The sequence below is a fragment of the Dendroctonus ponderosae genome, unplaced genomic scaffold, assembly GCF_020466585.1.
Source record: "Dendroctonus ponderosae isolate FM_Combo_2020 unplaced genomic scaffold, Dpon_F_20191213v2 Dpon_F_20191213_7, whole genome shotgun sequence".
Lineage (NCBI taxonomy): Eukaryota > Metazoa > Arthropoda > Insecta > Coleoptera > Curculionidae > Dendroctonus > Dendroctonus ponderosae.
The window spans coordinates 9,503,848-9,518,873 of record NW_026018916.1 but is presented as its reverse complement, the minus strand read 5'-3'; the positions used below and the strand labels follow the sequence as shown (position 1 = coordinate 9,518,873).

The 15,026-nt window shown below is 34.3% G+C and overlaps 2 protein-coding genes across 5 annotated transcripts in view; one reads left to right on the top strand and one right to left on the bottom strand.

The window, feature by feature from the left end:
- LOC109542853 (ecdysone-induced protein 74EF) overlaps positions 1-15,026 on the bottom strand; it is a 160,704-nt gene that overhangs the window by 21,660 nt on the left and 124,018 nt on the right. For all 3 annotated transcript variants that reach the window (XM_019912289.2, XM_048668630.1, XM_019912288.2), the window contains 2 exons: positions 9,647-9,763; positions 2,400-2,627 (listed from right to left, as the gene is read on the bottom strand). In XM_019912289.2, coding sequence (XP_019767848.1) covers positions 2,400-2,627; positions 9,647-9,763 — 345 coding nt within the window. The remainder of the gene's footprint in view (positions 1-2,399; positions 2,628-9,646; positions 9,764-15,026) is intronic.
- LOC109542900 (small nuclear ribonucleoprotein Sm D-like protein) overlaps positions 1-15,026 on the top strand; it is a 159,778-nt gene that overhangs the window by 27,000 nt on the left and 117,752 nt on the right. The gene's annotated exons all lie outside the window — the stretch shown is intronic.

Here is a 15,026-nt window from a genome sequence, read left to right as displayed (position 1 = left end):
ATCCAAGAAACGTATTATTTTAAATAAATGATATATTTTCGTGAATTAAAGCTTTATATTTCTCATCCTGAAATTTCAATGGTCCAATAACTAATTTTACTTTAATGATAAAGAAAATTTCCGAAATTTGTTGATTTGCAAAGTTCAGTTTTATAAAAACGGATATGCTATATTTTTTCTCAAAATAAACTCATTCAAATTTTTGAAGAGAAACCAATGCAGTAGTTATATTTATAAAATTTCGCTTGCTGGTCATAAAATGTGGGTACTTTCATGTTGCCAAGTTAAAAAAAATCTATTTTTGTCTTCACAGAATAGCGGTTAAAAAATACATTTTTTCTTTTAATGCGTTATGCATGGGATTTGATTTCGGCACTTGCCAAAGTATTTTACTTCACGAAGTGGACAAGTTTTGAACTATCGAGATCTTAAATCGATAGTCACATAAATACTTGTTTTATTCCAATATACCTAATATACATTCATACGGAGTATCCTAAAAAAGCCTAGCATAGATTAGTATATACTCGTATATACAGGCAAATTCAGGCAGTTTTTCTCTTCCTCTAAGCACAATTATATCAAGTATTGTTACATAACGACGTTTTCATGACTTTGTATAACAATTATATTTAAAGACTTTGGAACTCTGGAAGTTCAATACAAACACAAGGCATTTAACTTAACTTAAACTGAGATATAGTCAGCAAAATTTTTCGAAAATAAAGTTAATCTAAAAAGCATTGGCAAACAATGACGGTTAAGTGGTGTAGTTACTAACCAACAATTATGGCTTATATTCGCAAAGGAAAGAACATCCAATGTAACCAAACATAATTTGCTGATGGTCACTTTAATTAATTACAGTCAGTTTCAACCTTTAACTTTATAACCGCGCCGAAATGATTGATGTATTTTTTCCAACATTTCGAAAATATTGTAACAGAATGATTACAAATAACAAACCCGTTAATGAGTTCGGTTAGTTATATTTGCATTATTTATATTTGGTGTAGATAAACCCGCCAATATTAATACTCCAATTATTTACCGGAAAACATTACCGAGATACGGCTGTTCTCTTGGCAACAAAGCCAATGCACCTACAATTGTTTATTTATACTAATTCTTCTATAATACCGTCTCACGTCTCGAAAAGCCTGCACAAATGTGTTTCCTTATCAACGCAGTTTATTTGCTAAAAAAGTTATTTCAAAGGCATATAGAGGATGATATGAATTATGTCACATCCAGCCTGTTTTCTTATGCATAATTAAGGGAGTTTCGTCGATATAAATACCCATTCAACTGTTACTAGGTGTAGTGTGACGTCCTTACTAAGAACAACACTGCAAGTATTGGTTGAGGTTCATTAGTTACTGTTGGGCCTACTGAACCATCATTTCATTAGATGGTCAATAGTTCAAGTACATCTGGGTTTTAATAGCGGTTTTTTGTGCTTCGCAGGTTCCAGCCTTGGGAAACTGCAACCTTTGTTGGTTCGATAAACCCGCTAAGAAAATTAGGTTTCAGCAAAAAAAAATGACCGAGTGGAAGTAGTGTTTACTTATGTGCTGCACCTATTCGAATTAATCTGAAACGATTTTTTTGTGCAACAATATGGTAAAGCGTAAGTAATGTTATTGCCGCAAATTTTAAATTAAACTCTCCCGATTAAATTTGCTGTGAATGGCGTTCAATGCAATTTGTTTTTTGCATCTTTAATTTCTAATATTTGAGCATGTTTTGGAAATAGTAGTTTAAAGCTAATAGCTCTAAAACCATAAAAACGCTTTTAACTGGTTTGGAAATTTCGTTCTGATCCTTCAGTGAGTAAATCTTTCACTCCTTGAGAATATGTTTGTTGAGTTGTTGAGAACGTATTCCGCATGAAAGAATGCCCTGAATTAGTAAAAGGATAAATTGATTCGCACGGACTATGTGTTTAAACTGTACGTGAGATGCCAGCTAGTTTTCACCACACGAAAATGTTCGAACAATTCGATTCAAATTTTTGATTTTTGAATGTATATAGATATAAAACGTTTCATGCAGAAAACCTTGTTTTCCCTCAAAATTATAGTTTAAGTGCAAGTTTCAATATTAGTGAGGCTTAAAAAGGGCATTTGGAAAACGCAAATAGGCCCTGAAATATTTCCGCTTTTCCAAAGTAAATAAATTGTCATATTGTAATGGGGATATGAAAATGTTTAAAATGTAGTCATAGTTGAAACTAATCATAAATCATTTTTGGTATTCGGGAATTTGCCTTTGGCACTTCATGGTTTGGCCTTAATATTATGTGCGAGCTTTCGAAAACTCACAACTTGAAAACGCCCCAAACGCTACTTTTACACCTCCCATTAAATGACGAAAAAATCCATAAATGTACGACTTACTTGTTGTAAACGGTTGGTAAAATTGCTGCCCAAGATGACTCTGCCTCTGGTTATGTTGATGGAGTGGCGCATTCCAAGTCAAAGCAGGATGTCTGGAAAACAAGCCTCCAACGGGCGAATGTATTGACGGTTGCAGGCGAGCTTTCAACTCATCAGTTGACGTATGTCCTGACGATGAACTGTCCACGTCCGAAACGCCTGAATCGGCTGGACTGGGCGGCAGCGAACCTTTAACGAAAAAAATAAATAAAAAACACACAAGAGACTGTCCACACTCGAAATTCCGAACGTAATTTATCCTATAATATTTTCAAATTCTAGTTCATGGAAAAAATGGTTGCGGTTATTTTCATTTTGAAGAATTACATAGAAAAATTACATCTCTGTTATGCATGTCAATTTATTGCATATTTAAGTGAATATAAATTGGTTAAAAGGGCTTAAAAAATGGCAAAGTCAAAGCAGCGGTATAAAGCAACTTCTTATCCCAAAAATTACTTGTAATTTTTCAAAAAGCTTAAAGCTGCGTTTGATTTTCGGCGCGTCAACTCGATATACTAAAAATGCAACAGCGTTGTAACTGAAACAAATTGAAAATAGAAAAAAATTAATCAAGTACAAATGTGTGAAAATAATAGGAGAATTAGAACACCGGAATGTGGCCAGAATGAAACCTGTGAAAAAAGCATGAAAAATGCTGATATCGATACTTCTGTCGGCAGAATTAAATAAATGCATCATAAATTATAAAGCCAGGAAACAACTGCAAATAATACGACAGCAAATCTGCTCGATGCCAGCAGCCTTTTTAGATTTTTAAATAGAAAGGCCATTTCGAAAGTTGATTTACAGTCGTACCTACGTGTTTTAACTCCGCCGAGCTAAACATTTCCAAAATAACCAAGCTCATTCCGCTATGAGAGCATTTCAAGTGAAAAGTCCAACGTTAATTCCAAAGCTCACATTAAAAAAAATTATCTCCTTGGCGGATGTCCCTGTTGGCTAAAGGGGCACAATTTTCGATAGCGAAAGTGATAACTTTGCTCGGAATTGAAAGCATTTGTGATAACAAAATATCTCTTACAATAAAGTGAAATGGTTGCAACACGATTTCTCAGCAGCCGAAATTCTAATCTCGTGCACTATGCAAGCATATTGAAATCTGCAAAGTTAATTTTGTTTACGACAAATGGCAATAACAAATTTGCTGGAACGATGATTGGGCAACGAAAAGTAATTTTAAAAAAGAAATCCTAAAATTTAAGAGAACATTATTTGATCAAATTTTTCTCAGTTCACATTGTTACGTTCCTTTCAATTGATAAAAGTCCCAGAGAAATTAAATTAAATAAATCCAAACACAAATGCTGTAAAAATGTGCTGTTCAAAACTTGAACCCATTCTGCGGTTGAGGATTAAGCAAAGTCAATAAAATCCGTTAAAAGTAAGATAACCTAATCCATTAAACTGGTCCCATTAGCATGCAGAACAGGCGCCTATGAACATACCGACCTCATCCCCTTTTTAGCGACGAAATAATAAATCAAAACAATCCCCCGGCGATGAATGTCTTATGCAAATTGCGAAACAAAACCTTTTGGTCGTTGGTTCTCACTACATACTGAAATACCTGGCAAGTGAATTAAGGATCGATAATACAGGGGATCGTCAAACAAAATCCAACATTTCTTCATATGACTTCATATGATGAGTTTTCCCGAGAAAAATAGTCTTTAGTTGCATACCGAAAAATGGCCAATTAAATTGCCACTCAAAACACCAAAAATGTTTGTGTATTATTGAAGATTGATCTAGCCAATCGCACAACACCGACTGAATTGTTTAATCCGTTTTAACTGGCCCTGTATATTTTAGCAACTAAATCGCCAGCAAGTCTCCAACGGTCAGCCAATATAACGACATAATCGCCAAACGTTCCATACATTCGTCCAACCAAATCTTCAACCCTTAAATCAAGTACCCTCTCAAATAAAGCAAAAGAATGCCGCGTGATTTGGAGGTGTCCGGAGGGTTTAACGATCAAACAGCAACTAACGTGCTGGTCAACTTTGGTGATGGCCCAGAAGATGACCCCTGTCCGAATAAAAAATATAAAAAAGGCATAAAGGTATGATTAATGGTTTTAAGGGCATACAGGTCAACTTGACCCTCGTATAGGCATTTTAAACCGGACATAAGGGCGCAAAGAAGAGAATCTTCCTTTTGGACAGGTTTTAAGGAAGGAAAAAATTGATAAAAGGGTGCGTTGGGTTTGTTTACGGTTGGTGCGTGAGAGAAAGGGGTCAGGGAAGTCGTATAGCGGAACTAATGACGTATCGTCGTTAGCTCGAGATTTCTTTCTGATTTGTTGCGTTTCTTTGTCTTCAAAAATACGATAAAATTCCTTCCTTGAAACGAAACTTTATATTTTAATAGAGCAGCTGAAATGCTGAAGGAGAAACAGGCTTTGTTGATGGAAGTTGTAGCTTCAGTAGCTGAAACTGCTAGAAAATTTCTGAACTGAATTTTGTACATTTTTTTACAAACTTCTTGTTGGGTATTTCGACATAAAAATTTTTGTCTTTAAAAAAGACAGAATTTCCTCACGTCTTTTATTACAGATTGATAAATAGTGCTCCTATTTCGCAATAAGAACGAATTATTTATCAAAAAGTAATCAAGAACTATCACCTAGAGGATGGAAATGAATTTTGTACAGTTATTACAAATTTTAAAAACATATCCTGTTGTAGCCCTACAACTATTTCTTTATTAGTCCAACTGTGGTACATAACCGACCATCATGCAATCTCAGTATCTTCTGCATAAAATAAATGCTAAACTCTTAGAAATATATATTTCGATTACTAGTCAAGTATTAAATAGCAAAAGGGCTGGAGGAGGCTCTTTTTGTGTGCCATCTTCAGTTCACAGAATTACCACTAATGTATCTCAAAATCTTTCGGTTTTTCCTTAACAAGTGAGCAAGAAAAATCGGCCATGTTGGTTCTGCGAATCTATTTCCCATTTTCTGTTCGTTCGTTTATTCAGTTACATTAATGATTTTTGAAACTAAAAATACACTTAGCAGTAACTTTTAGTAAATATGCTCTAGCCGTTAACAGCAGGGAGTTTGTGAATACTTTAAACATTTAAAAATATTTCTAACCTGACGAGTAGAATTGCTTTGCTCTTAGGCTAAACTACAGGTCGTCAGTTAATTTTTTTTGCCGAAACAAAGAAAAAAATGTAGTTATGTATAATCATAGACAAGAAAACAACGAAACGAAATGAAACAACGACTGGAACAGAAGCAAGCATGTTTAAAATGACGCAAAAGCAACAAATTGTTGAAGCGTTCTTGTTTAACAAAGGATTCAATGAATTAATGCTCTTCTAATTCTTACCTACAGACATAGAAATTTATTCATGGAATATCTAGGCTTTAATAGTGATTGGATGTGAAATCGCCCCATGTAATCCTGGTCAAAGTTACACTAGAAAAAAAATGCTGAACAAAACATTGTCATAAATCCATTGTTGTCGTCGGCCCTTTGGATCATTATCTCCTTAGATGCAACAAAACACTTCCATTATCCGACGAATGAAAAAAGGTGTGAAATGTATACCCTTCGGCTAGTTGTGAAAAGCTTCTTAGGCCCTAAATCCTTTGAGTACGGAAGTAGTTAGAAACAATCTTGTACCTAGGCCGATGCTGCCGTCCTACTTTAGAACGAAGAATTCTCATCTGGTGTTCTCTGTTAACATTGAGTGTTTGGGTTAGTTGTGCGTGCCGTCTCAAATACCATTCCTTTCTTCAGGTAGCATTTTGCGTGTTTACAATGTCATCAGAATAATACCAAACAGAAGCCGACAAAAAAGATTTACCGCATGATTAGAATGGAAGTGAGGGCAAATGGACCACAAGCATGTCAAACAGTATGTAATGGATTCCGAAGACCTTTTTTTCTGATGGCCAGACATAGTCACAAAGAGTGAAAGTACTTTTAAGAATATATATTTTTTCAATGCTTGTTTCGAGGATTTTGCAATCGGCCGGATTTTTTTTTAATGATTTACAAAGAAAACGTTTCTGGACAATATTGCTAGACTAGTCAGGTTTTCGGGCTTTGATGCATCGTGGAAAACTGGAATACATTTTTCGAGTTGAGCGAAACACCTCTGAGGATGCCAGCACGAAAGCGAAAGCTTCGATTTTATCGGACTTATTTTATAAACCCTGTTAGGAAAGTTTAGCAAAATGCGTTAAAATTGGGAGCATGAAAGCATCCGCCTCAATGCAGCCTGTGTTGACCAAATATTTTCTTCCTTTGAGGAACTAATGAGCCGTTAAAAGCGAATGAATAAAAATCTTCATCTGTGAAGATTGTAGAAAAATCATGAGATCCTTGTCACCAAGAAGGCCATAAGAAACATTTCATTTTCCTATCATACAGCGCCTGCAGGATAAAAGCGAACAATGTAATGTTAAGCAGGATGAAAAGAAAATAAAAGAAATTTCAAAATTATACAAATGCAAGGTCAATGTTCTGCTGCACTTGAAAATAATTATTTTAATCAATTTCAGAAACTCGCTATTTTATTAAAACAATGATTTGGTTATGATTGATATTTTTCAGTCAAGTAAATCTGTTTTAAAACATACCAGCGCGGGGCCGCATAAAAGTTTTTTCCATATTGCTTAGGGTCAAAAAAATTGTTTACAGATTTTCCAGAATATTTCAGAGAGTAAAGCTCCTATACATTTTGAAATTGGAAATAAATAAAATTGAAATTTCCAATACAAGAAATTGCGAACTCAATTGTTTTAAAGTGAGTTAAATTCCAAACTCTTTATCACTACTTACTTGACGTTCAAATGTTCAACAAGAAATTGTAAAGAAATGTAATCTAGTACTTTGATTAATTGATAAAATTTAATTGACTTCTAAAACTAGTGACTTTTCAACGGATTTTCCAGTCATTGTTATGAAATAAGCTTGAATCCGGCCTCCTGCCTGAAAACGTTTTTGATCACCACCGATAAACGGAAAACGTTCCTTCATAATTCCAAACAAAAATTGATAGCCCTTGGGTGACCATGCAAATATTATTGTCCATCTACAAATCCTCCGAAAAGAATATGCCCCTTCACTCAACATATCGGACCGTTTCCAAACCCTTTTATTACGTAAAAGGGCTAGTCCTTTGTCAGTGTAAGCAGCTGGCTATTTTCTTACTATTTACACCCCTATAAGGTTGCAAAACATACTTTTGCATAGGCCCATACACATAACACAAGCCGACGAGTTTCAATTATTCATCATATCCAAGTCGAATGCAAATCAACTCTCTAGGGTACAGTACATTTGATCACTTCAAGCAAGTGATCAACAGAGTTTTCTATCGCATTTGCTTCAAGTTCCACGAACATCGTAGGATTGCTGGAGTAGAAAAATGCGATTTTTTTGCTTTCATTCTTCTTCGGCTGTTATTCTATTGATATTTATTTCCCATTGCAAATTTAGATTTGTGGTCATCGCCCATGCTGTTTCGACTTCTTCTTCGAATTGATCACTTAGTATCACTTAACAACGTAATGGAGTTTCACGCATAAAATATCACCTCTGACTCACAACTCTCAAAGGCCTGCTGAGCAAATATCGTGCATTATTGTTCGTTGCCCAATGGCATTAAAAGAGTTAGCTGTTTTTGGGAAAACAGATTGCGAAAAGTTCAAACACGTGTTGCTGAACCCAGCTGTCGATTTTGGTTACCAAATATCGTATTATTATGTGGAATTGTGCAAAAGGGTTGCCGGTGTTGCATCGGCGGCATGGGGGTGTATTATTCAAAGGGAAACTGTTTGTGCAGAATTCAGATTTGGTTTTTAGCATGTGCAAATACATGTGCACACCCGGACCATATGACCATATTGCAATAAGAACTTAAATTTCTTTTGGATGATTGATACAGACCCAAGGTTCATGTTTCTTTACAATAAAAGTCGTTTGAAATTCTATATGTATGTACCTACATACGGATTTATTCCGATTTCTGAAACGGAAATCCAAAACAAATCAATTTTGTGCAACTGAGTTTTCCGTTATGCTGAAAAGTTACGATTTTTCCAATAGAACATCCTGTACATTTTTGCTCAAGTCAATACCTCACCAATTCCGAAAATGTGCGGAGTTAAAAGTCAAAATATCGGTGTGGGCTACTTGTTTGCACCGGTGATAGTTTGCATTTGTGTTTATTTAAAAATAATTTAAACTAGTCCACCACGTTAAGATTCGATTTATTTATTACCCATAAGAACTAGAAATATTACAAACTGAAAATGTTTGCCCAGTTGTAAATTTTTGCTGAAAACACATAAAACCAGAGCTGGTCAATAACTCGAAAACTCATTGTTATGTTGTTTTTCTCCTTGTTATCATTTTTATCGACGTACAAGCCCTAGAATTAACGCGACACCACATCTGCAAAATAAAGAAATTAGCAATAGTGCGTATGCTGTCTGATAAGCCCCGTGTTTTAAGTGCTAAAATTATTTCACAACAAACAATAATTTATTGTACTTATTTATTGATATAAAGAAGCAATATTGATGATTAAAAAGTTATGCCTTCTAACCGTTACTGCCCACTAAATCCTAAATTACAATACAAAATCGGTCACTATAAGTTTCAAGTTGAGAATATATTTTTTTATTGTGCCGTTTTGTGTTCGCCCTAATGCAAACAAAAGCCATTTTGTACGATAAAAATTACAACTCCGGAACGTGTTTCGAGTGGTATTAGCAACCACCGTTGCCTATTTTTTTTACAAAACTAGATTGCCGGACAGTGGACAGTTCAAAAATCCGTCCATCTGGTTTTCAAAAGAATTCGTAGAACCCCTTAAATAGATACCGAATGAAAAAAGTGTGGGAAAGCGGATAGCATGGATATTTTTAAAATTCCAGAGGGTTTAAATCCGGAGTGCGCGGAGGAACTTGTTTCTCTCAATTCGCTTTTTGTCACAGCCGAATGGTCATTTCGATGTAGTGGTCAGTTGGTAGCAATTTGGGAAAGGAAAGGGTGTAATCTGACACCTTGGGGTCGGGCCAAGGATATGTTTAAGGGGGTTTTCAGTTTTTTACCTAAAAAATTAACGTCTGTAACGGTCGAACATGTGACAAATCTGCATAGTGAAACTGTGACAAAACATACTGCCAAGATAACTAGTTTAAAAGTACTCACCTGTTGTGGTTGGGTAAACGGCTTTTCTTCTTGCATAGTCGCATAGGGACGGATGTTGTATATCACTTCTCTGTCTTGATAGTAGTTGGTGGAGGTAGTTGTTTTGCTCCTTATCAACTGCAACAAAATACAATTTTTACTAAATATGTACGAAAACACTGCGCCAATGTATCTGATCCGCCCTGTACAGTAGACAGAATGCGCGCAAGAGGTAATCCTACCAACCTTGACCAAATAAGCGAAACAAAAAATTCCACTTTCACTCTTCAAAAAATGATTTAACAGCACACACATACAGGGGTCATGCCAAAAAAATCACAGACTTAATGTTTTATTGTAGCTGAATGTTTGTTTCGCAATGTCGTTCCTGTCCTGGCTCTATGTTAATTGTTAACTTTTGCAAATTTTAAAAAGTTACTACCAATAAAACTCCCTAAGTAGGTTTTTACAGCTAACACTCTAAGGCAACGTAATTCCTACAGAGGTTTATTGGTGTGGGACCCTCGTACCTCGAATAATTTACCTCTAAAATTCGTGTACAAAAAAATTGCAAACGCGCCATTATGTTGGTATATTCGCAATTGACCTCAATTCGCGTTGAAGACATAATAGGTCTGGCTTACTTTTGATGTGGCTTTTGAACAATGCTTTATTTTCTAGGAGGAGACCGATTACGAGCGAGCTGAGGAGAGATTTAAGAAGCCGGTTGTGTAACAGATAATTCGCAAATTGTAAACAGGATTGGAACGGCTAATTTATTTTGGTAGACCAATTAACGTGGATATTTGCGTTTCATCTATACAATGGCTTTCACGAAATATTTACAAGAGTCACAGCTTCCTACGTTTAGGGCAATATTAACAAAATATATTGAAAATAAAAATACGAATATTAAAAGAATTGGAGACTTTTTTTAAAGTAGGTACTACAAATATTTATATTTTTGAACAAAATCTCTAGATTTGAGTAGAAACTAAAGGTTCACTGTATTTTTTATGATTTCACTGCTCTCATGAAATTTGTTAATTTATGAACGAATGAAGCATTCACATAAAATAGCGACTCCAAATCTATCATGTTACCAAACCAGTTTCCCAAAAGACTCAAAATAGCTCTTTAGAAGAAAATGATTAAAAAATTGTTCGATTCCTTGTTCATCAAATAAGTATGCAATTGAGGAAAAATAACATACAAGCAATCAAAATTTGAAATCATCAGATGAAAAGGATTTAAACTATTTTAAGACGGAAAAATATTTACTACTGTCAGGTTGATGACCCAAATATTGGCATATATGTACATGAATCGGAATTGGATAATTGAAGACACGCGTACTTTGTCTTTATCATAGTTTGCGTATATCATAAATCTTTATTTATCTTCTATAAAGTTCAAAGTTCGCATCAATCGTATAGTCAACGTATAGCAAAAATATTTTGTTTCTATGAAAATGACGTTCAGATTAATCGACTTCATTTTCCTAAAAAGTGATTACTTCATTCTTATCCAAACATTTGATTACATTTTAAAACATTTCCGCCTCTGTCGTGTTTTCGTCGATTACTTTCTCTTTTTCCATTGTGCGGGGTTTTAGTGGAAAATCGATTCGACTAGACCAGTCTGTGACCTTTTAGGTCACAGTCGCAATTTTCGGTTGTTTTGCAGTCTTTCCACGTCTATTCGGGATCGGTCTGGAGCTAAAAAATGACGTTGTTAGACGACATGAAACGTTTTAGCATATTGAAGCCAAAACATTTTCGCGTGCAGACATCATAACCATTTCGTATTTCGCTATGGGTGCTTTTCACGAATCTGTACTTGCAGATTGGAAATTAACCTTCGTTAACAAAACAAGTTGGAAGAAACACAACGGCAACATTAAAATAATATAAGAATAAATTAGCCAAGCGATTAACTGATAAAAAGATTAGTTTTCGGCAAGGGTTTTTAAGCAAGGCATTTGTTGATTTGTTCTTTGGAAATTACAATAAATTCATATGTTTTAACTTATTATAATTTAAAATCAAAATATTTCTTCTCGAAGATACGAACAATTTTGAAATGAAACAAAATACATAGACAAGGTTTCAACTTGTCTCAAAATAACTCAAAATTAAGGTTTATATAGTTCTAGAGCGGAAAATTTCCTGACATGATGTTAAACTTGATAAGACCAAAATCTCGATTAACTAACGGTTTTCAATCCTTGCGACACCATTATTTGTTATATTCTGTTGCCCAACAATGTTATTTGAATAATATAAGCAATAGATCACACGATATGCTCACACAACGTTAATTTTAATCTCTTATTTTTTCACTTCATATTAACAAATCACCAAATAATAAAATATTGCTACGGTTCAAATCCTGTATCACTGCATTTTTTGCAATTTTGCACCAATATTTTTTAGGCGCGTTAGATGACAAAAGGGTATGAATATCGTTACCATATGACCGAAATTAGGACAAAAATTGCTGTTTTAATTTTTTTTTGAAAAGTATAGATGAGTAGGTACTTAGTTGTTAATTTTGTAAGACCCAGATGACCTCTCAATTACGGAAAAATAGTTGTGCGCTTTTGACGATTCACCAGGAAAACTGCCAATTTTGAAACGAAAATAACAGAGATATTAACAAAATCCGTAAAAACAGTTCGAGTAACCCAAAAGACCAAACCGCGTATACCCAGATGTCAACTCGAGGTAGCTGTTTAAAAAACTAAAATTGTTTGCACACCGTAATATATATTAATCGATCAGTAGGCATAAAACTCAAATAAATCGTTTAGTTTTGCAGCCAATAAAATGTTTCAAGTCAGTCTTCTAACGAAGGAAATTTGATTTTCAAATTCCATATCGCCTATTTGTACATTTTCTTCAGTACTATATGTACATTTTCTTCAAAATTTTAATATGAAAAATCAAATTAAGAAAAACCGACAGCCCCAAGTGATCACAAAAATGCGTGTTGATGATTTTCAAGTAATTTTCTTATAGAATACTTTAATAGCAAACTGAATCTATCTGCTCATGGTTTATAAATGAGCTCAACCCCAACCAAATACGCGATTTATCTGAATTTTACTTTGATGACTGGTTGTTCTACCATAAAAAAAAGTTTTGCCTCATCAAAACATGAATTTGAATGTGCAACAGTAAGATGGGATAATTAGCAATAACATTAATAAACTAATGCCGTCGAAAGTAAAACTTTTTTCATTCTTTACAAATGGTAATTGGAATGATAATCGATGTTTTTGCTTGCATTGATTTTCATGCGTCATTCGTTCAACTCTTCGGTTGTGCATGACTAAAATGCTTCGCACAATTTTTCGGAATTTCTTCAAAAGAAAGGAAGCTTGCGTACACCGCGGATTTCCTGCATTGCTTGCCAACGTTTACACATTTTTATTCGTTTTTAATTATTAGGTTTAAAACAGGATATCCACCTACTTCTCAAGTGAAATCTAGCAACGAAAGTAACGCAACCAGAAAAATAAATAAATCAATAGTAAGTAACTTGTTTTGGTAAATGTCGGCCCATTGAAGTAGCATTAAATTGGCTTTCTAAAAAAGCATTAGTTACAATTAAAACTATCGGGGCATTATAATTTTTGGATTGGCTTTATCGGATTTCAAAACATCCATTATTTGTTGAATCGTTTTTGAGACACTGCCCACACGGACACGTATGGCTCCGGCCAAAAAGTTATTGTTCTCGATTTGAAATTGCAAAATCTTCTGTAAACAATACAATGTGTCGAAATTTAAATACAAGCTGCATTTGCAAAACGAAGCCAGTGAAAGTTTTTTTTCTGTCAGGATGAATAGGTTTTTTTGGGGGGCATTGGGTTTGAAAATCCTTTACATGTTATGGCATTGTTCATTTCAATATTGGGCGTGAACTCGGCGAAAACGAAAGTGAAGTGTGTAGAGCAGCATGCAAATGATGCTAATCTTTATCCTCATCAAAAATTGAATCCAATTAGACTTGTATTGTATCTTCAATCTTGAATTTGTTCTGAAAGTTTTTGTAGAGCTCAATTGATATGAAGATATCTACGAATCAAACAAGTTTTTGTGAGATTAATATTTTTTTCATGTCTGGGATTTTTCATATGATCAACAGAGGAGATAAATCTAGAATGTAAGGAATCCTCCTCTAATGATCGACATTTCCAAACGATTATTGTCATCGCAAAACTATGCGTTTTGCGTTTAAATAACAAATCATTTCCTTTAAAAGGAAGTTGATATTTCACAGACTGCCGTCGGAATTGCGAAAGTGAGTCCTACTTCAGGTTGCCGGTTCCGATCTGGGTTAAGGCCGCAGAGCTGAAAACAAATATACGGCTCGGTTATGTGTGTTACGTAACTGAATTTGTTGTAGACTCACTATATTTGCCAACGAGAATTAATTATAGACCTAGCAGATTGAATTGAACACTAAACAATGCATTTAACAAATTTGAAAAATATATATTTGGGACTTTATAAATATTATGCGCCACGTTCATCGTTAAGTTAGGGCATGAATGTGAAAATGTTCTCGTCGATACAATGTAGTTACATAGAAACTAGAAGTAAATTACCTTTGCATGGACAAAAACGACAGAAAATATTCATATTTGAAACAAATTAATAATTAAATTTTCTTATATGACTGATCTCCATCTGTTGAACATCATTGGTCAATTAAGTAACACAAAGTCACAGGGTATGTAGGTATGATTAAAGCGCGTATGCATTTTATCAGTATTCAAATCAGACAGACCATCATCACATGTTTGCGGTCTGCTTTTTGATATTCTGCAATAACATGAAAAAAAACCGTGGGGTTTCAATTTTAAAATCAAGATAAAATCGCATATAAGTAACTAATTGATGGTTTGTCGATTTAATTACTTGGTCATATTTCCTCACAATTAACACTCGTAAGATTTATAAGTAAATCTTAACCACGTTGCAACACATTATTTCAAATTTGAATAGTGTGGAAGCAATTAACGAATATTAAATCACATAGTTAATAATATGGGTTCAAAATCAACGGCACGGATTTGCTGAAGAAAGTAGGTTTTACATGTTTGACCCAAGGCGACAGTTCAATAATTAATTTAAATTGATACCAGAAATTCATGTTTAAATAATTGCCTCATTGAGTACAAATGAAGAAAATTTACAATCAGTTATTGAGTAAAACTAACCCCTTTTCATACAATTATTTGTTCAAAATGTGAAAAATCAAAAAAACAAACTATTGCAGCATTTGACATAAGTAAGTTTCAAACTTCGAGATGTGCTCTTTTCAGGCACCCTTAGCCGAAAATAACTTGAATTTTATTTCACGAATGAATCAAGTGCCGGTTTCTGGTGTG